Genomic DNA, 22,198 nt, shown 5'->3' on the forward strand with positions numbered 1-22,198 from the left:
TTAGTGTTGTTTGGTGATGGTCTGTGTGGTGTTTTTTTGAGGGAGGTAGGGGTTGTTTGTTTTCAAGCAGTTACTCTTTAATTTTTCCTGGTAGGAAATGCTTGTGGATTAGTAGCTCAAGTATTGTTCAGCTCTAAGTGTTGCTTGAAGGGATTGTAGACATGTATGAACTCTGGAGATGAGTAGCAGCTGATGAACTGTGTGCTTGCCTAGGTGTTGCTGTTTTGCATGTGTTTGGCACCCTCCTGTTTGAATTGTTAGCTCATTATAGGTGTCTGACCTTGATCTGGTACCCCCTGGATTCTTGTTACTAGTGAGATGTAAACATAGATGTTCCTACTTACCTAGACTGTCTTCTTAGCATGAGTTGGCAGGTGGAGATTAAAGCTGCTCTTTCTGATGAGTACATGTTTTTGCAGTTCAAGCACTATCAATTTAACAAGTCAATTGCAAATAACATCTCAGGAATTCTGAGAGCAAGATGAGCAAGTACATCAAAATTGCATCAGAGAAGGTTTACTGCAGTATTCACTCTCCTTTGTGGTCTCTAGCATCTAGTGCTGATCAGACAAAAGGTGATACCTTCTGGCCCAGATGGAGGCAAGCTGATTAATCCCATCTTCAGAAGTCACCCTGCTGAGGAGAATGAGCACGTGACTTAAGACCAAATGATAACTGCACATTGTTTTATCATGCTTGGCTTATCCTTATTCTAATCCCCAAAGGAACAAGTGTATCTTCTCTGTGCTGTTAACCTGTGGTAACCATGTGCTGATTTTGAAATATAGATTCAAGCTGAGTTTGTTGAGGACCCACAAATTTACCAGAATATAATTACCTCTCTTTAGGAAGTATCTGCAACTGTTCTTAAAACTTTCTAGGGACTCTAGTCTGGGCAGGATCTTAGTGTAGTTCCTGACTGAAAGCAAGCAGGGAAAATAGTTTCAGTATTTGAAAGTAGTGGAGGAACTGGACAGTTTCACTGCAGGAGCAGATTGAAAGCTAACAATTGCCCTAAAAGGAGGAATTTTGTTCCGAAGTTCAGTTTTTAAAAGTTAAGTTCAGAAGTCAGCTTCAGGAGTTAGAGAGCCAAAGCACCATTGGTACAGAAAATTTATAATTACATGTGTGGTCTGAATTGCATGCCAGACAATTTCATCCTCTGAAACCAATTCTAGGACCTTGCATCAAAGGAATATTGCAAAATATCTATTAGTTACTGTATGTCCTGTCCAAGAGTCCTTTGCTCTGTAATGTTGTCCTCTATTCTTGTGTATTTAACAAGAATTCTAGCATTTTATTCCAAAGAAAAATGGTATATCGTGAGTAGCTCAAGAAGAAACCTTGGGAAGCTTTTTCCATCACTTTTTGCTGGGGAGATTACTAGTTGTAGTAGTGTCGAGTTCTTCTGTGTTCATACTCCTTAGAAGTAACTGCCAGTAGAGTAAAGGGTTGTGCTAGCTGTTACATTTTGCATTGAGGCAGAATGGACTCACACAAATTCAGTCCTAGTTTATAAGTAGCCTTCTCTGTCCCTGTCACCTAATTAGTTTTCCCCATAATTTCTGTATGTGGTGGAAACAGAACTAGTGACCCTTTGGGCTGACCTATCTGTTTGCTGTCTCTCACAGCTCCTAACTGGATGACCTATCACAGTGTTTAAGCTCTTAGTAGATAATCTTGGTGTTAGAATGTGTCCTAAATGTTTTCTGTAAACACAGAAAAGTTGTGAACACATGATTTTTCACTAGGTTGTAGTACGTTTATTGAATGACACATTCCCACATTCATGCTTTCCTGTTAAAGTAAAAAGGAGGTGACTTGGGGTGGATACTCTGTGTTTAATAAAGGTCCAGATTTGTACAGTGCTTAGTAAATTTAGAGCCAAAGCTACCCTGCTGTGTTATTGATTTTAAATTATACGGATATATAAATGTTATAAATTATAATTTCCTTAAGTGAAGTTACTTGGTGCTTGATTTCTAATGTTTGAGTCCTTCGTGGCAGCAGGAAGGAGCAACCCACTTTGCTGTTCAAAGCTCTTCAAATAACGTTTGCAATTACATGTACTTCCTCTTTTTATGCATGCAGTCCTTAGCAAAACTTATCTTTCTTAGCTCTTTAGGTATTTGAGAGAAGAAAAATACAAGAAATTGATATGAAACAACTGAAAGCATGTGAGATCTCAGTTTCTCCATTCTTCTGTTTCTTTTTATTTTCTTTTAGGCATTCTGATAACAACCATTGCCTCAAAAGGGGAGTTACAGAATTGGCCCGAACTCTTGCCAAAGCTTTGCAGCCTGTTGGATTCTGAAGATTACAATACCTGTGAGGTAAGGAGATTTATAGAAAATACGAGATGGTATTTTCAAGATACAAATACAAGATGATAATTTCGTTATTTTTATCTCTCTTCACAGACACCATGTGTATATATAGTACTGTGTGCATGTCTGTATGTATTTGTACATGCCCATGTGTTCTTCTTGCAGAGCAGTGGCTCAGATTTGATGCTTTTTCTTCTACCTGTGGTCCATGTTCCTACTGTTCATTCAAACAAATTGATTTTCTTTGCGTAAAAGTGCAACAAGATTGCAAATGGGTAATCATAGTGTCTCAGCTGAGAAGTCTTCTGAGATTACTGCTCCATGGTCTCTAATCTTTTAGGCACCATTAGCATCATTAGGTTGATGTTGAATTTTTTCTTACAGAGAAGTAGTGTTCATTCTTCTTGTAACTTAACCTGGAAAAATGATTGATTGCTATATCAAGGTGAAATGGACTGTTTCGTTTAGTCTGGATGAAGGGAAATAAGTAAATAACAGTTTTAAACTATGAGAAAAAGTATAAAGCTATGTCTGATGTAAAAAAATTAAGATTGTGATCACACCATTTGAATTACTTGATAGCATCTCCATGAAAGTGTGAAACATTTTGTAAAAAGTGAACCTCAAAGATGACTAATGATCCAAGATGCCACATTGTTGTGCAATGTTTGGTGCTTCTTTCTCTCAGAAAAAAATCTCCCTACATTTGAAATGAAACTCTAATTGTTCATCATATCTGTTTTGCCCTATAGTGAACTATGAAAGGAAATACAATTATATATGCAATTGATTTGGTTACTTCTGCCTCATTCTACTTACTTCTCAAATAAAAATTAGCTTTTAAGTGTTCTTTGAAATGTATTTGGATACATGAGCATCAAATCAAACTAAAGTTATCACTTAGTCATTGCTGACTCTCCCAGCTTGAAAGCAGACAGATGCTCAGATGCTAGTTTAAATAAAATGCTTTTAAGAATATTTCAGTTTAACAATTAATTAGTTAGCTGCATTTACAGTATTAACTAGCTACATTTACTGTGTTGTGCTGAAATTACCCATTCTATATGAAGTCTTAAATTTTCTTTTCTTCACAATGTGAAAGAAGGCACTTACTTGTTTATTAATTTTTAAACAGGGCGCTTTTGGCGCTCTTCAGAAGATATGTGAAGATTCTGCTGAAATTTTAGATAGTGATGTGTTGGACCGGCCACTCAATATCATGATACCTAAGTTCTTGCAGTTCTTCAAGCACAGCAGTCCAAAAATACGGTAGGTTTATGAGCTATACCTACAGTTACCTGTTAAAATTCTACTTACATTACATTAGCAGCAAGGCTACTGTTTTGTAGATCTGTTTGAAACCTGCTTAGCTTTTCCAGATGATCCTGCAGAGACCCACAGAGATTCCGTGCATCAATAATTTTCATGTTTATCTTCATAGTTAATACAAGAATCTCACCTCTTCATACAATCAGTCTGATTCTGAAAATCAAATAGTTCCTTCTAAGTTTTTGCATATTATTACAAAAAAATCAGTACTGTGCTTAGAACTTAATATTCTGATTAGAAATAGCAATTTTACAATCCTTTTTTAATGGCCTCTGCAATGGCAGAGTGAAAATTCTTTTGCTGACAAAATTTTCTGAGTTCTGAGAGAAGAAAAGATTCTCCGTTTAACTGAACTTTCAGCTGAATCAAATTAAATGGATTCATCATCCCTTCATTGTAAAACTGTATTAATCTCTCCCAAGTAACTGTATAAAAGAAAAGTTCCAGAATTACATTGTTATTGCTAGTGTTCCTGACAAAGAACAGTAGGTTTTACCCTGAACTGAGCCAACAGTGCCCCTGCCACAAAGAAGGCTAATGGTATCCTGGACTGTTGCTAGCTTGTTTAAGGGAAGTGATCCTTCCCTTCATCTTCCTGGTGAGATCACACCTGAAGTACTGTGTCCAGTTCTGGACTGTTCAGTGCAAGAGAGGCATGGATATACTGGAAAGTATACCAGCAAAGGGCCATATCAGGAAGGCCAAGAGAATTGGGACTCATCAGCGTGTGTAAATACTTGAAGAGAGGGAGGAAAAAAAATGACCAGGCTCTTTCCAGTGACGCTTAGTGACAGAACCAGAGGCAGTGGCCAGAAGACAGAGGCAGACTGTTCCTTCTGAGTATCAGAAGACTGCTTTTTTACTGAGAGGATGACCAATTACTGGCACAGGTTACCCAGACAGGTGATGGAGTCTCAATTTTTGGAGATACTCAGTAGCCAGCAGGACATGGTCTTGGCCAACTGGCTGTAGGTGGCTCTGCTTGAGCACAGGCATCAACTAGATGACTTTCAGAGGTGCTTTCCAACCTCAACCATTATATGATTCTTGGTGATTCTGTGAAATGTGTTTTATCTTCTCTTTGAAAATTAGATTTGACAGCTTTAAAGTGGCAATTCTTTATTGCCAAAAGTAATAGATAGTGAAGACTAAGACTAATGATAGTATTCTAATACAGTTTAGAAAGTCATCTATAAAAGATGCTTGCTAAGAAGATTATGAAACAAAGTGTGAACTTGGTCTTGTGGAAAAGATGAACTTAGTAATTCTCTGGAACTGGGAGTGAGGCAGAAAAACATGCTTTCTTCCTTACCACACTGTACAGTCTTTCACTTCTTTCCTGTGCTTCTGTGTTCAAGGCTTTGACACTTGAACCAGTTTCAGGTTTAAAGCAGGCTACCTGCTGACCCAGACAGTTCAGTACATAGGGCTGAGGCATGAAAAGGACTAGTCGTGTCAGTGCAGTACTTTAAATCTTATAAAAGACAACGTTCAAACGATGTTTTATGATGCAGTCTGCCAAGAAATGTCCAAATAGAATAGAAATTTGAAGTTAAAGTTATAAAAATACTGTAATGAATCTTGAAAGGGCTCTACAGGTAGTTTTGTCTTGTGCCTCTGCCTTGAGAATTTGACTTTTGTGTCTGAGAATGAAAAAGGTATGTAAGTAATGGCTTTTCATGGAATGGAATAGAAGAAAAGTGGTTCATTTCTTAAAATGTTTATTCCACTAGTGATTTAGTACATATCCAACTACAAGTGTGTTTTTGTTCTAAGGTACATCTATATTGTGAACACATTCTGGTCTCAGTAAATTCTGAACATACTGCAAACGGCTGCATTCTTAACAATGAAGAAGGTCAGGCTAAAATTTTGCCATGTTGACTTGTATGGAATTATTATTATTATCTGAGAAGATCACAGTCCTAATACACTCAAAAAGAATATACACATTGCTCAGAGCAAATATGCCAGCTGTAGTCATCCTAGCCTATTTACTGAATACTTTATTTTTAAATATTTATTAGGTATATCAGAGTATAAGGTAGTACTTGAAATGTAGTTTAGTAATTTTGCTTGGTAATGCTACAGATGCATAGATTTGTTTTCTCTTGCCTTGAAAGATATTTGGTATATGCTTTTGATGCCTGAGTACACTTTAGAAAATGTTTTTAGCTCATGAAACGTATATATTTTAACTGTGTCTCTTGTAGGTCTCATGCAGTGGCATGCGTCAATCAATTTATCATCAGCAGAACTCAAGCTCTTATGTTGCATATAGATTCTTTTATTGAGGTGGGTGTGTATTCTTGGTTGGAGGTTTAAGCCAAATTACCTGTCCAATTTAGCAAGAGGTTTGAACTACATTTTACAACCACCTTTACCCCTAAGCTCCCCATTTCTCTTGCCCGTTCTTAGCTTCAGCCCCCATAGATTGAAGTTCACTCTGTATGCTTGTGCTCAGAGCTAACCACCCTGTAAGCAAAAGAAATAGATGTGTTTCAAAAGATGTTTCCTTTTCCTAAGTATGAAAAGTTCTTGTTGTGTAAAGATGCAAAAGTAATGGCAGCAGTCTGTCTCTTACTTGTCCTGAGAATTGAATATCACTGGGCCTCTCTGCCTGTCTGAATACTGTTCCTGAACTTGGATAAGAAGATTCTGGGTTGTCTAGAGTATTTGATTTGGTCCTCTTATGTACTGACACAGTTTATATTTAGGAGGAAAAAATAATGCAGAAGTACTGTTCTTATGCCAGTGTTAATACACGGTGTCATATTTATATATAAAATATACACTGTGAGACTGAAGAGTTAATTTGCTAACCCATATGTCTTTAAAAAATAAAGTAGTATTCTGAGGTGTTCGTTGGGCAAGTACAGAAGTACTTCTCCTTCAGTCAGCCAGTAATGCCAATTCTAATACAAGCTGAACTTGGTGAATTGAGGTTTTTCAACTGTTGCTACTTCCCAACAGAATCTTTTTGCACTGGCTGGTGATGAGGAGCCTGAAGTACGCAAAAATGTTTGTCGTGCTCTGGTAATGCTGCTGGAAGTTCGGATGGATCGCCTTCTTCCTCATATGATTAGTATAGTTGAGGTGAGTCTCATTTCCTAGATGTTCTGCAGATTCCCCTGTTTGACATTGCAGAAATAATAAATAAATAAAAAGCATTCATCAGAACAGGTGTGTTGCTCTTGCACTTGCTAGCTCTTTGTTTCCCTTTTAAGACTGAGATTGCAAAACATTATTCTTGTCTAATTGCAACTTGACATTGTGTTTGACAGGCAGTGCATATGCAGTTGTTTATTCTTCATTAAGTCAATTATCCCTAAATGGCTGATGTCACAGCCAGGCATTGCTTGACCCTAAGTGCAAAGATTATGGTAAAAAATCTGGCACTAGTGCTGAAACAGCACCAGTTTTTCTTTCACTGAAGATGTCACTTTTTTGGATGTGTTGACCATAACCAGGATAAAGCATGTTATTTTACATAAGATGCTCTTTGAGCTACTAATAAAAAAGTTTTAACATAAATGTTCTATTTTATACAAGTAATTTATTTTTATATTGTGTAGTACATGCTTCAAAGGACCCAGGACCAAGATGAAAATGTGGCTTTGGAGGCATGTGAATTTTGGCTGACATTGGCTGAACAGCCGATTTGTAAAGAGGTATTATGTCGGCATCTTACTAAGTGAGTATAAAGAATTACAACTCATATTTATTTTGAGACATTCGTCCTAAAATTTCAGTTGACTTGTTCATGGATGCTCTTAGAGGCAGTGTATATGGCTTGCAGTATGCTTAGACGAATTCCATAGCTAGTTCTTGTGCACAGTAAAATTGAAAAGACTTCTGAGGGTCTCAGACCCAGTGAACTCCAGAAACAATTTACTGTGTCACTGTAGTGCTTACCTCGAATTTAACAAGCTGTTACACTTCACATGAATGCAAAGATACAGTAAAACGCACTTAAGTGAACAACTCCACATGACGTTACCTGCAATATCTGGTGTACCAGAAACATGTTGTCTAGACTGCTGCTTATGTTTGGCATCTGTGCACTGCTTCAATGTGCACAGTCATGCAAAGGACTCTTCATTTTAAAAAGAGCATAAAACAAAATGACAGGACTTGGATTTAGAAATCAATTTTGTATCACTGTTACAAGTTAAACTTGAAGAAAGCCTGTACAATTTGTTCCTTTATACTTCTGCAGCCTGATAGTAGTTTAAATTTCAAACCCCACTTTTTCAAAGTTTCAAAAAGTTTTACTATGCATCAAGAGATAGATCTTTGGTTGAATGGGAATAAATATCGATGTGTGTAGTGTAAATACCTTTTTGTCTGCAGCAGTGGTTGCAAATTCCTCCAGACTAATTTGAAGTCTTTTACAACAGGAAATTAGTTCTTCAGTGTTGCCAGCAAATGTGCTCTTTCTTTTCATACATGCATTTAAGATTTTTTAAATAAGGAGAGGGTTCTCTCAAGATTTGAGTGGAAGAACAGAATGACAGAAGGGACACATCCTCAGCTAAATTAAGCATTATAAATGTGAAGTAATTAAAGAAAGAAAGCAAAATTTTTTCCTAACCAATTAAAAAGTAGAAAATTGAGATTAAAACATGTACTGTGATGGAGGAAGACTAGGAGTTAAAACCAGGAGAGTAAGTGTTATGAGAAATTATTTTTAAATTTCAAAATGGTCAGATTTAATTCCTGTTTTTGTAGTTCAAAAGGCAAAAGAATGATAGTACATAGCAAAAGTTCCCAACACACAATGATGCCTTAAGCTTTAGCTTTCATATTTGCAGATTCTGCGTTGACTAGGGATGGATTAGTCAGGATTTCTGCAATGCGGAAGGTTTGTCTTACTGAAATAATCACGAGGTGATAGGAGAGCTTAATGTAGTTAGCCTCCATCTTTAACAATAATGAAGTGGAGTCTTCACTGTCAGGTAGATGAAGTGACAAGTACTGTTGGCAAGAGTCAACTTATCATGCATATTATGGGAGTTTGAATTCTTACTGAAAACCTGTAGATGTAATTTCTGAAAGGTGCTTCTGAATGAGTTTGTAATTTGAAATAACACTTTTTCTCATTAGAAAGTATTGATGAATCTTATGACATGGAACTTGGTTTAGGTAATAGGTCTTTTTGTCAGGTTAAGGTGTTTCTCTTTGAGTCGGGAGGTGGGGGTTACAACCAAAACCATATAACTTTAAAATGGTTTGCTTTTTTATGTGTTACTTTAATATGTATAAATATTTCTTTGTAGGCTGATACCTGTGCTGGTTAATGGTATGAAATATTCAGAGATTGATATTATTCTGTTGAAGGTGAGCATCAGTTTCTTTTACTCTGTTGGAATAGTTGATTAGGTTCTGACCTGTAAATCAGAATGATTCTGACCAGAATGGGCAGACCTACCCTACCATCTCTTCAGTGCAGAATTAGCTTTCTGGGGCAAGGTTTGCTGTTCCAGATACTAAATGCAACTGGTTCTGTGTTTATTGGAAAATAATTTGTGTCTCTCCTGCTTTGCCTCAAGTCCCCTCCCACACAGTTTAGACAGAGCTGGGATTCTATTATCATGAACTAGTGCAAGAATGCAGCATTAAAAAAATGTTCAGAACTTATTCTAATGCCGTCAGGGTTGAATACATGGCTTTTGCCGTCACATATATCTGTGGATCAAAATTTCTCAGTTACTTTTTCTATTCCATTCCCATTGAGTAATTTCTTAAAAAGAAGGTTACTTTAGGGGTGAGCATGCCTCCCTTGCTTGTGTTTTCCTGTTGCTTTTCTGGTAAATGCAGCAGTAGAACACAGAACCAGTGGGATTTTTTTTGTTGAGCAGCTCACGTGGGATGTGGATCTTTGATACACTTACAACATCTTGAACTAAAACTGCATTGTTAACTTCCTTAAGCAATACAGTTGGACTGGTTTATCTAATAAAACAATTTGATGACAGGGGGATGTTGAAGAAGACGAAGCTATTCCAGATAGTGAGCAGGATATAAGGCCTCGTTTTCATCGTTCGAAGACGGTGGCTCAGCAACATGAGGAAGATGGTATTGAAGATGATGACGATGATGATGATGAACTTGATGATGATGATACTATTTCTGACTGGAATTTAAGTAGGTCAAAGTAATGTGTGAAATGCTTTGAACTAGAGTTTCTTGCATAATGCAAGAACCACAGTAAAAAGACAAGTTTGTATATAAGGAATACCAAGGCTTTGTTTTGACTACAGAAATAACTATCTGCTGACATAATTGGTTGGTATGTTGTAGGGGGGAGTCTTTGAGATGACACTTTGAATTTATAACTGTATTGGCTAAAGTTATTCATCTGTAAGCTTATTTTGTATATGGCAGATCAAGTTATTTGTTTGATACAATTCAGTGAAACTTTTGGACTCAAAATTTTACTTCTATGGAAATAATAAAAATCCTGTATCACTTGTTTAAGTTCAATTTAAAAAGGAGAAGAAAAAGCTTTGTACATTGATAACTGGAGCAAGCTTAATAATTTTTTAATTTTTTTTTTTTAATTTCAGTCTTCCCTCTAAAATTGGATTGTGTTTGGTTTGGTTTGGGTTGGTTTTTATTCATTTAGTAGAATGTATGTAAACATTCTACTACCTGTGGTCAATAAAGATATTTCTTTTCTTAGTGAGTAATTGGCTTCAAATTACAGTACTTTAGTTGTGAAGGTAGGAGAGGCTCTGAGGATACCAGAGTTTGGATGGCCTGTTTTGAGGGTCATAGGATCTTTAGGCTAATAGGCTACGTTATATGGAAAGAAAACACCACAAACCATTTTTTAAGTTCAGTGACAGAAAATGGCTAGTGAAATTCTGACAAATCTGATTTGAATTTTCTTTGCAAGCAAACTCATTGTGGAATAATGCTATGTGGGCATAGCCACATAGGGTCTTTTTCCCCAAGGCCACAAGTTTTTACAACATGTGAATGTAACTTCAGGCTTATGGTTAAATAATTTAGAGACATATCTGAAGAATTATTGTTGTTGAAAATATGAGTGTAAATATACTTGTTTCTGTAAAGCTGTGTCTTGGAAAAAAAGTGTAGTTTTATATTCTTAATGCTCTTTTTGTCACTGCTGTGTGTAGAGATGGCAGAATTAAATATTCATTTTCTGAGAACAAGTTCAGATGACATGAGGTGCCTTGTGGTACACATTTTTGATTAAAATGGTGAGAAAGCTGAATTTTTTCAGGAATGGTGGCCTAAAAGACAAAGAGTGGAACAATTCAGAAATCTATAACAACATACATTATCTGGATTTGAGAAAATTTGTATTATCTGAAAATCAGATTTGTGTACCCTGTTTTGTATCCAGTGTTCTATATTTGACTTCCAGTTTGAACAGAGAGGAATCATTAGCATAGCTTGACAATTAGCAGCATTGCTCACTAATGAGACCAGTGCAATTCTTTATACAGATTAAGAAGGAACTGATATTATAATAAAAATGGCTTTCTAAGAGCTGTGGCTTTGCACAGGAGCACAGTGGATTCCTCTGTAGTGTAATGGAGTGGAAGTATGTTCCTTTCTAGTGCACTGAGAATACACTGCCAGCTCAGAGTTAAAAAGGGGATTATACTGCCTAACTACCACTGTTTGTATAATAAACAGAGATTAACACTGTTAATTCCCCTTAGGGAAATGTTCTGCTGCGGCTCTAGATGTCCTAGCTAATGTATTTCGTGATGAACTTCTGCCACACATCTTGCCACTGTTGAAGGAATTGCTCTTCCACCCCGAGTGGGTAGTTAAAGAATCTGGCATCCTTGTTCTTGGTGCAATTGCTGAAGGTAAGGCAACAGTTCATATCAGGTTGCTGATTTTTAAATTGGTTCTAAAGTAGATTAGGTGAATTTACTAATGGAAACAAGTGTATGTCCTTAGCTGGTTTGGTTTTGGTGATTATTCTCTTCATCTGCTGATAGGTGACTGCAGTTATTTTATTTTTCATTTTCAAATTTATGCATGTTTGGGAGGCTAAACAGATTACATATTTGCTTTTATTTCTTCTTTTCTAAACGTTGCAGTATAGAGGTGTTAATGTCTCTCAGAATACTACCTTGATTTCACAGAAGATAAATATTTAATAAATTTTTGCCTTAGATTTTAAGTGTTTTCAGAAACGGAGATGACCACTCCTGTGCTTTCAATACACTAAGGTGCCTTTTGTAGATCATCCTCCAATTAAAATAGGCTAACTCCCATTCTTTTTTACTTACTCACAGTCTTGTTGGGCTTTTTGCCTGAAGTTTCAGCATCTCTGTCCCTTTTACAAGCTGAAGAAGTAGATTTGGGTTCTTGCCTGGATTATCTTTTTTTTCCCCTACTGTCTAATGAACATACTTTTTTTTACTGTTACTAGAAAACTTTTAATTGGTTTTGATTTGAAGTCCAGCAAGATGGAAGTGAGTACTTCTGGCACATCTCAGTGTCCTGTTGCCCTTGCTGACTTGAAATGTGCAACTTTTATTCGTGGTTAATATTTGTATGATTTTAGGAAAGACAAAGAAATATGGATTTCTTAAGAAATCCTTTTTTCGTGTGATGATTTGTTGTCAAGACAGTCTTTCTCTGCTTGGTATTTTCTTGCTTATTCTGAGCAGACTGAAGTAGGAACATCAAGCTTAAGAAACTTTATTTGTATGTACTTGCTATACTGTATTTAATAAAGCAGAATTTCTGGAGACTGGGGAAGCACTGATGTAGAAATATAATTGAAAATAATGTAATTTTATTTGAAGATTTAATTATTATCTAATAATTTTAATGTTTTTAATTATTACAATATTATAATAATTATAAATAGTATTTATGTAAGGGGTTTTTAGTGCTTTATATAAATTAGGTAGACTTGCTTTGTTAAAATGTTTGGTTTTTCAACTTTGCATGTTGGGTTCCTATGTGATGGAGAATGAAAATATGTCTCTCACAGGAAACAGAAAACAGTGGAATTTTTCATTAATGCTGGTACTGCAGTGGCTATATTTTTCTTTCCAGGCTGCATGCAGGGTATGATTCCATATCTTCCAGAGCTAATCCCTCACCTTATTCAGTGCCTCTCCGACAAGAAGGCTCTTGTGCGCTCCATTACATGCTGGACTCTTAGTCGCTATGCACACTGGGTAGTTAGTCAACCCCCAGACACATACTTGAAGCCATTAATGACTGAGTTGCTAAAGCGTATCTTGGATAGCAACAAGAGAGTACAAGAAGCTGCCTGCAGGTAAGCCAAGGCTTAAGCAAACATCACTTTCCATGACACAGTGCTTTTTTTCCCATGGGAAGCTATTTTCTTAGCTATTTTACTTGCCCTTACCACTGAATGCGTGACTCCATTTCTAGCTCTTAATGTATTCTTTCTCTTAAATTGGAGTACATGCAACTTTCTCCTCAATTATAATAATAAAGAAAAAGTTAAGGTCTTTTTCTCTTCTGCTCTTTGTTTTCAGAGTATGTAAAACACCAGCCTAAATAATTTGTTGTACTAAATTAGCTGTTTGCAACATTTAATTTCACTGTTATGCTGTTTCATTGGCCAGAAATTTGGCATTTTTAAAAAACGTCTATGAATGCAGTCAGAACCAATTACAGTGGGAAGTTGTCCTATCATTGGGTTACTGAAACTGTTTATACTTATCTCAGTGTTACCAAAACATTTCAGTTATTATTTCAAGGGATATTATCTTTATCTTGAAACGAGATGTTGGGAGGTAAGATTCCCTTCTCCCCCTTGTGTACATCTGTTGGGGATTTTTAAAAATTAATTGCTCAATTAATGGAAAGAACGTTAATGGAATGGGAATGTATGCACCCCCTTGTGCGTCAAAAAAATCTACATGTCAGTTTTTGTCAGACTGGGGTGTACACAGCAAGCTTTCAGTGTGTCTTCAAGAAGCAGTTAGGTCTGCTTCTGAACACCTGAAAACAATAATAACAACAATAATAGTAGTAGTAGTAGTAATAATGGCTACTCCCAAATGTCAGCTGTGCCTAAGGACAGTGATGAGTTCAGGGTTCAACAAATGCAAAACCCAAAAAACCAAACCAAACAAACAACCAAAAAAAAAAAAAATCCCCAAAGGAAAATCCTCCACTTCTCTTCTAGCTTTCCTTGTCCTAAACATGGCTGAAAATCTGCATTTAGTTGAATGCATCTGTATTGTGGTGTAGTTAAATAACCTCACCTGCTCCTTATGAGGGATGTGCAATGGGCCATGGACCTGAGAAAATCTAGAGGGGAAATTTTAAAAATTGCAGTACACTGATTTTTTTTATATTTAAGTCCAATAGGAGAATTAAATCGTGTTTTGAAATACCTTCTTTAGAGCAGAGATTCACCAAAATTACTGTTGCAGCTAAAATTAAACTGGGAAACTTCACTATAAAGAAAATTTGAAGTTGTTCCAAGTCAAAACATATTTACTGGCTTTTTAAATTGTAAGGAAATACAATGAACCTTCTGGGGCAACTACAAAGAGCTTCCTCACAACAGTGAACAGTTACATACATTGTTTATGTCTACCAAATTGAAGATTGGTCTGTGTGTTATGTTTCTAGCTTCTGTATGGTAGCAGATGTCTTTGACATTCACTTCTGTACTTCCAAGAAACTACTGCTTTAGTTGGCGACACACAGAATAATGTTTTAGTGAAACACATTTTCCTGCTTGTGCGCCTTTCTGAAAGAATACTAATAACTAAATAAAAAATCATTAATTAAATCAATATAGTAAGAATGCTAGCCATTTACAGTTCACAGTTCTCTTGTGTTTAAAACACTGCTTTTCTGTATTTCGTAGCACACAGTGAATTGTTCACCTCATGCGATGATGCATGCATTTTTGGTGCAGAGACAAGCTAATAACAATCTTGTTGACAAAGCTAGGCCAGTAAATCTTCAACAGCTCCATATTTTTTTCCTTTCCTTAATGTTTCTCAGAAGCGGTGTCTCTGGTGTGAGGGGATTTTTTTGGTTTTGTTTCATTTTGAATGGGTCTTCTTAATGCTGCCGTGAAACACTGGATAGACAAGCTGAAAAGTTTCCATGATGTCATGATGTGTGTTTTGACCAAGAGCAGCTAAAAGTGTTCATCCTCTGTATTTGTTTTTAGTTTTCCATGTTTTTCTATATCTTTTTCTATGCAGTGAACGGCTGAGTACAGGGTGATGTTTGCATTGTACTGGCACAGCAGCACCAAAATCTCTAGGTGCAGCTACTGTGTACATTAAAGATAGTGGTCCATTTTTAACTTAAATAATCAGCTTTTGATGTGGTTCCTTCTATTTTAGTTAATGTATTGTAAATTTTCTGCTAATGCTTTTCTTTTTAGTGTGGGCTTCCATGTATGCCTAATGAGTTTTATGGCAATATTTTAAAATTTTGTTCTTGACAATGTAAGAACTAATTCCACATGGGTGATTCTGTGTTCAGTTAAAAAAGATTGAAGTTATTTAAGTATTACGTTTTTGGAAGCATATCTTACAGGAATTTGAAGCTTTAAATAGAGTTTTATGTTTAAACAGAAATAGGTTAAGTCATGCATTTTAGGGTTGTCTTGCTTCATTATTTCCAAAGTACTAACCTGTCTTATTGTCCTTCAGTGCCTTTGCTACTCTAGAAGAGGAGGCTTGTACAGAGCTTGTTCCTTATCTTGCATATATACTTGACACTTTGGTCTTCGCATTTAGTAAATACCAGCATAAAAACCTGCTCATTCTTTATGATGCTATAGGAACCCTAGCAGATTCTGTAGGACATCATCTAAATAAACCAGTGAGTATACCTTATGTTCTCTAGAAGCACTTACCACATTTGAAAAAGTTGTTCAGTGTTTTATGTAGTTTGCTATACGTGTTATAAACCAGAAATGCTGTTTCTGTGCACCTTCTATTATTGCCACATGCTTACAGATAAAATACACAGACTGCACATAATTCTCCCACTACACAAGTATTTTCTGTTATGAAATGTGCCATTCACTGTGGTTTTTTTCTGCATGCTTTCAGTTTTTTAGCTGAGAGGACATGTCGGTACAGATGCCCCTTTGGACAAAGCACACATAACACACAGGCAAATGTGTTGGGGGTTTTTTTAGTGTCCAATTAGTAGAAGATGTACATGTTTGCATCTTATGGTGGTTGTTGAATCTTGTTTTATTTCTCTATAGCACTTCAAATTACATAGACGTCCTAGAAATAAAAACATTTTTAGTTGTTTCCATGGTATTTTACTTGCCATCTGGACCCCACACCATCAAAGGACTTGTTTTTCAGTCTCTCTCTGAGCCTGGCCACCTTGACATTTGACAGCACCAGGAGGAAATTAAATGGCAGCTCCTGATGAGGGTGGGACTTTCTTTAGTTGGTTAGAATTTTGTACCTGTGGACACAGCAAAATCTGTTGGCTCTTTGGATATCCTCTGCAAGCAACAGCACTTTAGAGGTGCCGTGCTTAATATCTTTGTGACTGTGGCTGTGCAGTGGCAAGGAAGCCAACTTTATATAGAAAGGCTAAGTGCCTCCTTCTGAAGGGATAGGAAATTACTTTATTCATGGATGGTTAGTTTGAGGCAGAATTTTCAGAACTTGTGGTCATGGAGATAGGTTTGTAGCATCAGGGCAGTAGAAGATGGTTAAGAAAAGCAGGTGGTAGATGTAGAGGCACAATGTAAATATGAAAATGTTTTCTGTACGCCTTGTGGCAGTCAGATAGATAACCCAGGCAGCTATGCTGAAACCAAACCTGGAGGAGGAGATTCCCTTGTAAAGGTACTTATGTGCTTTAGGAAAAAACATCAAACACAAATTGTGAATTCTAGTATTAAAATATTTCTATGAATTTGCAACAGTGATTGAATTACAGTACACCTGTTTGTCCTGTTCTTTGAAAAAGCAGAATATATCTCAGTTCTTTTAAAAGTTCGAAATAAAGTGGTATGCAGTAAAGTGTTTTATCAGCTGATGCATTTTCATCCTAAACAGGAATATATTCAGATGCTAATGCCTCCATTAATCCAGAAGTGGAACATGCTGAAAGATGAAGATAAAGATCTCTTCCCTTTATTAGAGGTAAATGTTAATATGTGAATATTTCTTATCAATTTATTTTAGAAATTATGGGTTTTTTACTAAAGGTGTTCCTCCTAGGAAATGTGACTATAAAAGCTGACATTTTTAGCTATTTTCCATTAGGGAAAAATACTCTGACAGTGGTAAGAAAATTTTATGACTGAATAAATGTCCTTAGGTTTAGCAGAAATCCTTTAGATTTTTTTTTTTCTGCCATTTTAGAGTGTTTTCTTTCATAGGATTCTTTTAGGAAAAAAAAGGCTTCTATCCTCCTTTTATTCCTGTTTTCTCTCTCCTTGCTTTCTCTTCATCCGTCCATTAAAACTATTGTTAGACAAGCTAAAGGTATGAACCAGGCCATGTAGTCTAATGCTCTGTACTTGCTGAGTGTGAAGCACCTCTAGAGGAAAAAACCTCTAGAAAAATTAGTTTTGGAGCTCCTAGGTTATATAAGGGCTTGTTCGTGGTCAAGATACTGCAGCTTAGCCTAAGTGCTGTCTGAATTATCGTAACTGGTTTTGTATGCATTTTCTTGGCTACCTCTAAGAAGATGCTGCTGCTGCTGAGAAATTTTCTCAACTGGTGTCGGCAGGAGTGAAAACAACTTGCTGATAGTTGCCTTGGCTCAGCTAAATCGGTGCCGCCTCTCTGCGTTGTGTTTACTTAATCAGTTACATGTTGGTGTAATCCTGATATATTCCAAATTGCCTCTCCCAAGTAAAAGACTCTTCAGGGATGTGAAAAAAAGTAGTGACTGCTTTCTCCCTCCTTTTTTTTTTTGATTCCAGTGCCTGTCGTCAGTTGCTACTGCCTTGCAATCTGGCTTTCTTCCATACTGTGAACCTGTGTACCAGCGTTGTGTAAATCTGGTGCAGAAGACACTTGCACAAGCCATGGTATTTTGCTATAACTATTCCAATGTTACTTTGCTAAACTGAAGTTTAAACTATGTAAAATTAGAGGTGTGCAGGGAAAATGAATATCTAAGTGAAGGTGCAGTTCTGCAACTTTTTTATGCATACTCCTGAGACATCAAGTATGATTTTGAAAATGTGTACTTGTTTGTTGCAGTTGCATAATGCTCAGCCAGACCAGTATGAGGCTCCAGATAAAGATTTCATGATTGTGGCTCTTGATTTACTCAGCGGTTTAGCTGAAGGACTTGGAGGCAACATTGAACAGTTAGTGGCTCGCAGCAATATCTTGACACTAATGTATCAATGCATGCAGGTGAGATGAGTAAGCTATTTGATCCATACATTTTCTTTATTCAGAGAATCAGAAACTCTTCTAGAATTGTAACTATTTTTCTTCCTCTCTCTAGGACAAAATGCCTGAAGTACGGCAGAGTTCTTTTGCATTGTTAGGTGACCTGACAAAGGCATGTTTTCAGCATGTTAAACCTTGCATCGGTATGTTTCTTTTATGTGTTTAATAACTTGTTTTGCAGATGTCTAGGAGGTTGTATTAGCCATTGTTATGCTCCCTATTCTGTGGGTTGCCTTTTTATATTTTTATACATGGTAATTTTAATTTTCCTTTATCAACAAGAGTCTGTAGTCTTTTTTCCCTTGACTTGTATGTTAAGAAAACATGTTCCTGTTTTTGTGGATAGTGCAGAAGTTAATTTTTCTTCATTAGTTTTATAGTTCTTTTTGTTCTACTAGAATTTATTGTTAAGTAAATATGTACATAATATATAAAATTAAAAATGGGCTAGAGGATAGGTTTTACTCTTTTTTTTCTGCTTTGTTTTTTATTACTGTTGGAAGTAGCATCAGTGATACACTTCCACAATCTCTTACTTCCCACAGATACTATTGAGATGCCCTTGCCAAATGAATGCTTGGATAGGCTTGTAATTTAAAATTAATTTGGCAGATGTTATAATGACCTTTTTGACTCACTTTTCTTAAAATGTAATCAAATACATGATTACCTTCTAGTCTTTGTTGTTTTTTCAAAGGTAGCTGAATACATGGTTATCCAGGTGATTTGTGGGATATTCAGCCATATGATAAAACCACTAGTGCTTGTAGCTGTGGGTTTTTTTCTTCTCTTCCTCTCTCCTCTCTCACCTGAGCAAGGAAAGGAGAGAAGGTTTCTGTGAAAGTTACATAAAGATAAACCCTGTTAAGAAGATTATGAAAGCATAAATTGAAAATATTTGCATTTATCTGCTTAGGTTCTAAATTCCAGGTTAATCTGATATATAGCTGGAATATAGCTCTTGTTAATTCGAATGTCATGCATTCCAAGTATTTAAATAGGCTTAAATTTTCTTTTTCTTAAACATCCCTTTTTCTTCCCCTCACAATCATAAAGTAATGGGACAAGATGGTTGTATTGTGTGATGAGTTTTTAAAATGTTGTTCTTTCTAGCTGATTTCATGCCAATTTTGGGAACCAACCTAAACCCTGAATTCATTTCTGTGTGTAACAATGCCACCTGGGCAATTGGAGAAATCTCTATTCAGATGGGTAAGATTTAATTTTTTCTTTAAATCTCGGCACATTTAGAATTATTTGTCTGGGTGTTTTGGGTGATTTTTTTTAAGTGATACCTTTATGTTAATATTTAAATTACATTTGTGGTCCGTGTCCTCGTTAGTAAGTTAAGTGTACATGTTCTGTTTACAATATGTATATTAATGGTCATTTTCTTCTGATTTTTTTAAATTGTTGTTTCAGGTATAGAAATGCAGCCTTATATTCCAATGGTCTTGCACCAGCTTGTAGAAATAATTAACAGACCCAACACACCAAAGACGTTGTTAGAGAACACAGGTACCCAGAAAATAACCTGTACATGGTGAAGGGAATAAGAAGGGTTTTTAAATAATTATTATTTGAAATTGCATAGGGAAACTACATCAGAACTGAGTTTGTTATGTACTTTTATATATTTTTATAAGCAAAAGCAGCTCTGTTTTGCACAAGCTCTTACAAGTCTCAGTCTTGCAGCAAATCATATATCTAGATTCTAATTGCTTTCTCCTTTTATAACATTTATTATATCTATTTATCATCTGTTTTATTATTCTTCTGGTTTTATTTATGTATTAAATATGACAAATGTATGCAGTAACACTTAGGACTTAATTTCTCACTGGTTTTGATGTATGCATGTCCTTACATGTGTACTGTATATATATGTCTAGTGTTGGAAAAAATATAATTGGCATATATAAAAAATGAACTCTTTGAATTTGCACTTTTTTAAAAGATAAACTTACAATATCATGCACAAAAATCTAGATCTGTGATGGCAGTTTTACCACGACATAACTGAAATTATGTTTAATTTCTGTTACCTGGTCACTTAATAACAAATTTCTGAAAAGAATTCTAATAATGGCATGCATATTTTATGTTCTGGCTTTGCATTCCAAGTTGGGAGCAATTTCCAAATGTTTACTGAATTGGAATTTCTGAGGCTTGTTTCTTTTGCATTTATAGAGGGCATGTTCTGGTATGAAAAGCACCTTCCATACTTTAGCAAAAAATTTATAGATAATGCAATGGGTTTATTTTGTTTACTGTTTTACTAATTGAGGATTTTTTCCTTCTGTTTGAAAACTGTCTTGTAAGAAAATGAGAGTTTAGTTGCTATATCTGACATGATTGAATATGATGCAAATACTAGGGTACAGTTACACTTTCTGAATAAAGCAAGAGATAATTTGGAGAGAGGTTTTGAAAAGCATATTTTGCTTTCAGTATTCTCTGAACTTAAAAGCTGCACTTCCTCTACTCCTCTATCCCATTTAGTATGGAAGGTGAACTTGAACGAAAATTTACCTAGTTTTTTGGCTTATTATAGGTACTTCTTTTTGAAAAGAAAATTTTGAATCAAATACCTAGTTGTGAAATTTACCATGGAATAGTGTAACAGTATAATGCTATAATAGTGTAACAATGTAAGTTTTCCTTATCCCTGTCCTGACTCCCCTCCTCTGCACTGATAGATGTGTAATACCTGTAACTGAGAGGCATCCTATAGTTAATTGTATGCTTCCATCATTGTTAAGAGAATTTTTGGAAGCATCCAAACACTGATTTTTATTTTTTTTTAATTCTCTCAATAGTTACTTTAAATGTGAATGGATAACTGCAAATAAATGTTGAGTGTGGTGTACTTATTATAAGTTTGTTGTGGGATATTTTGTTGTGTGCCACTAGTGTGTTCAAGAATATTACTGGTTTTGCTGTAGCTTGCTGTGTAATTATGAAAACAGCTGGAAAAACACACTTTGACAGGGATCTCTATTTGTTGTTCAGGCTGTGGCTGTAAGAATTTACAGATTAAACTTAAAACTGTATTTTCATTTGAACTTCAGTGAAGTTTTATAATATACTAAAAAATTTCAGACACTGTATATGGAAATCAAGTACCCCAGTACATTAACAGTGAGCTGCATCACATGGAATTAATATGTTTCAGACTGCTAGTATATCCTACACCAAACTTTTATTTGAGAAAGCATCATCTGCTTTATTGCATGTTTCATGAAACTGTTCACAAATGCCTGTTAATTAGAGTGTTGCATAGTATGTCCCTTGAACATAGGTTTCCTTTTTCTGCTTCATACGAATCTGCTGGATTTTAGTATTATTCATGTATTTTGCTTCAAGTAATTCTGATACATTATTCCCCACCCTCTCCTTTTTCTAAAGATTAATCTTTTGTGAGTTGAGCAAACACCATTAAAACACATTTGCATAATGGTACTTTATTTGGTCTGTCCCTTGGAATAAAGAACAAAACTACCTCATCATATGGTGAAGCAATTTTGCTTTTCATGTGTTCTCATGCTTTGGTATCAGAAGTCAGATCCTTGTACATCTTATGAGGAAAACTTTTGTGAGCAGGAGAAATACTAGGATTAAAGAATTAATGTTCTACAGTCAATTGCTTTGAGTTAGCAACCATTTTAAATTAAATTCTCTATGACATTATGAAGAATACGACCATTGGTTACGCTTTGAGACTTGTTCAATCTATTTAGGATTTTCAGGCAGACCACAATATATTCCATGTAAAAGTATTTGGAAATGCATTTTTACTGATGGATTAGGTCTGTAAAACCCTTGAATTCTAAATATTGGATAAAATAAAATGTTTAGAATACTTGATACTAAAACTGAAAATGAATAATTTCCTTTTAAAAAAAATATCCATTATAGTACATTTCAATAAAAACTTTGAATATGTAGAGGTAAATTTACTGCAGATGATTACTCTAAAGAGGGACAGAATGACTGCTTGCATCAGAAAGCCTTTGGATTTAAAATTGTGTTTTTGGTGTTCTCTCATACTTCTTTAATTTTTCTTTTACCTTGGAGAGTATACCATATATGTTGCTGCCTCTTATTTAGGGGGTGGTAATAAACAGCACTGGTGAAATCTTATGT

The 22,198-nt window shown here is 35.6% G+C and overlaps 1 protein-coding gene across 2 annotated transcripts in view; it reads left to right on the forward strand.

The window, feature by feature from the left end:
- The window catches only part of TNPO1 (transportin 1), a 73,544-nt gene that overhangs the window by 38,812 nt on the left and 12,534 nt on the right, over window positions 1-22,198 (forward strand). For both annotated transcript variants that reach the window (XM_066180726.1, XM_066180728.1), the window contains exons 6-21: window positions 2,227-2,333; window positions 3,463-3,596; window positions 5,870-5,951; window positions 6,630-6,752; window positions 7,232-7,350; window positions 8,936-8,996; window positions 9,635-9,803; window positions 11,354-11,506; window positions 12,714-12,939; window positions 15,317-15,488; window positions 16,697-16,783; window positions 17,572-17,679; window positions 17,855-18,013; window positions 18,108-18,195; window positions 19,166-19,264; window positions 19,475-19,570. In XM_066180726.1, coding sequence (XP_066036823.1) covers window positions 2,227-2,333; window positions 3,463-3,596; window positions 5,870-5,951; window positions 6,630-6,752; window positions 7,232-7,350; window positions 8,936-8,996; window positions 9,635-9,803; window positions 11,354-11,506; window positions 12,714-12,939; window positions 15,317-15,488; window positions 16,697-16,783; window positions 17,572-17,679; window positions 17,855-18,013; window positions 18,108-18,195; window positions 19,166-19,264; window positions 19,475-19,570 — 1,983 coding nt within the window. The remainder of the gene's footprint in view (window positions 1-2,226; window positions 2,334-3,462; window positions 3,597-5,869; window positions 5,952-6,629; window positions 6,753-7,231; window positions 7,351-8,935; window positions 8,997-9,634; window positions 9,804-11,353; window positions 11,507-12,713; window positions 12,940-15,316; window positions 15,489-16,696; window positions 16,784-17,571; window positions 17,680-17,854; window positions 18,014-18,107; window positions 18,196-19,165; window positions 19,265-19,474; window positions 19,571-22,198) is intronic.

Source organism: Chamaea fasciata, unplaced genomic scaffold (genome assembly GCF_029207755.1).
Source record: "Chamaea fasciata isolate MVZ Bird 193981 ecotype frontalis unplaced genomic scaffold, bChaFas1.0.hap1 SCAF_4, whole genome shotgun sequence".
NCBI lineage: Eukaryota > Metazoa > Chordata > Aves > Passeriformes > Sylviidae > Chamaea > Chamaea fasciata.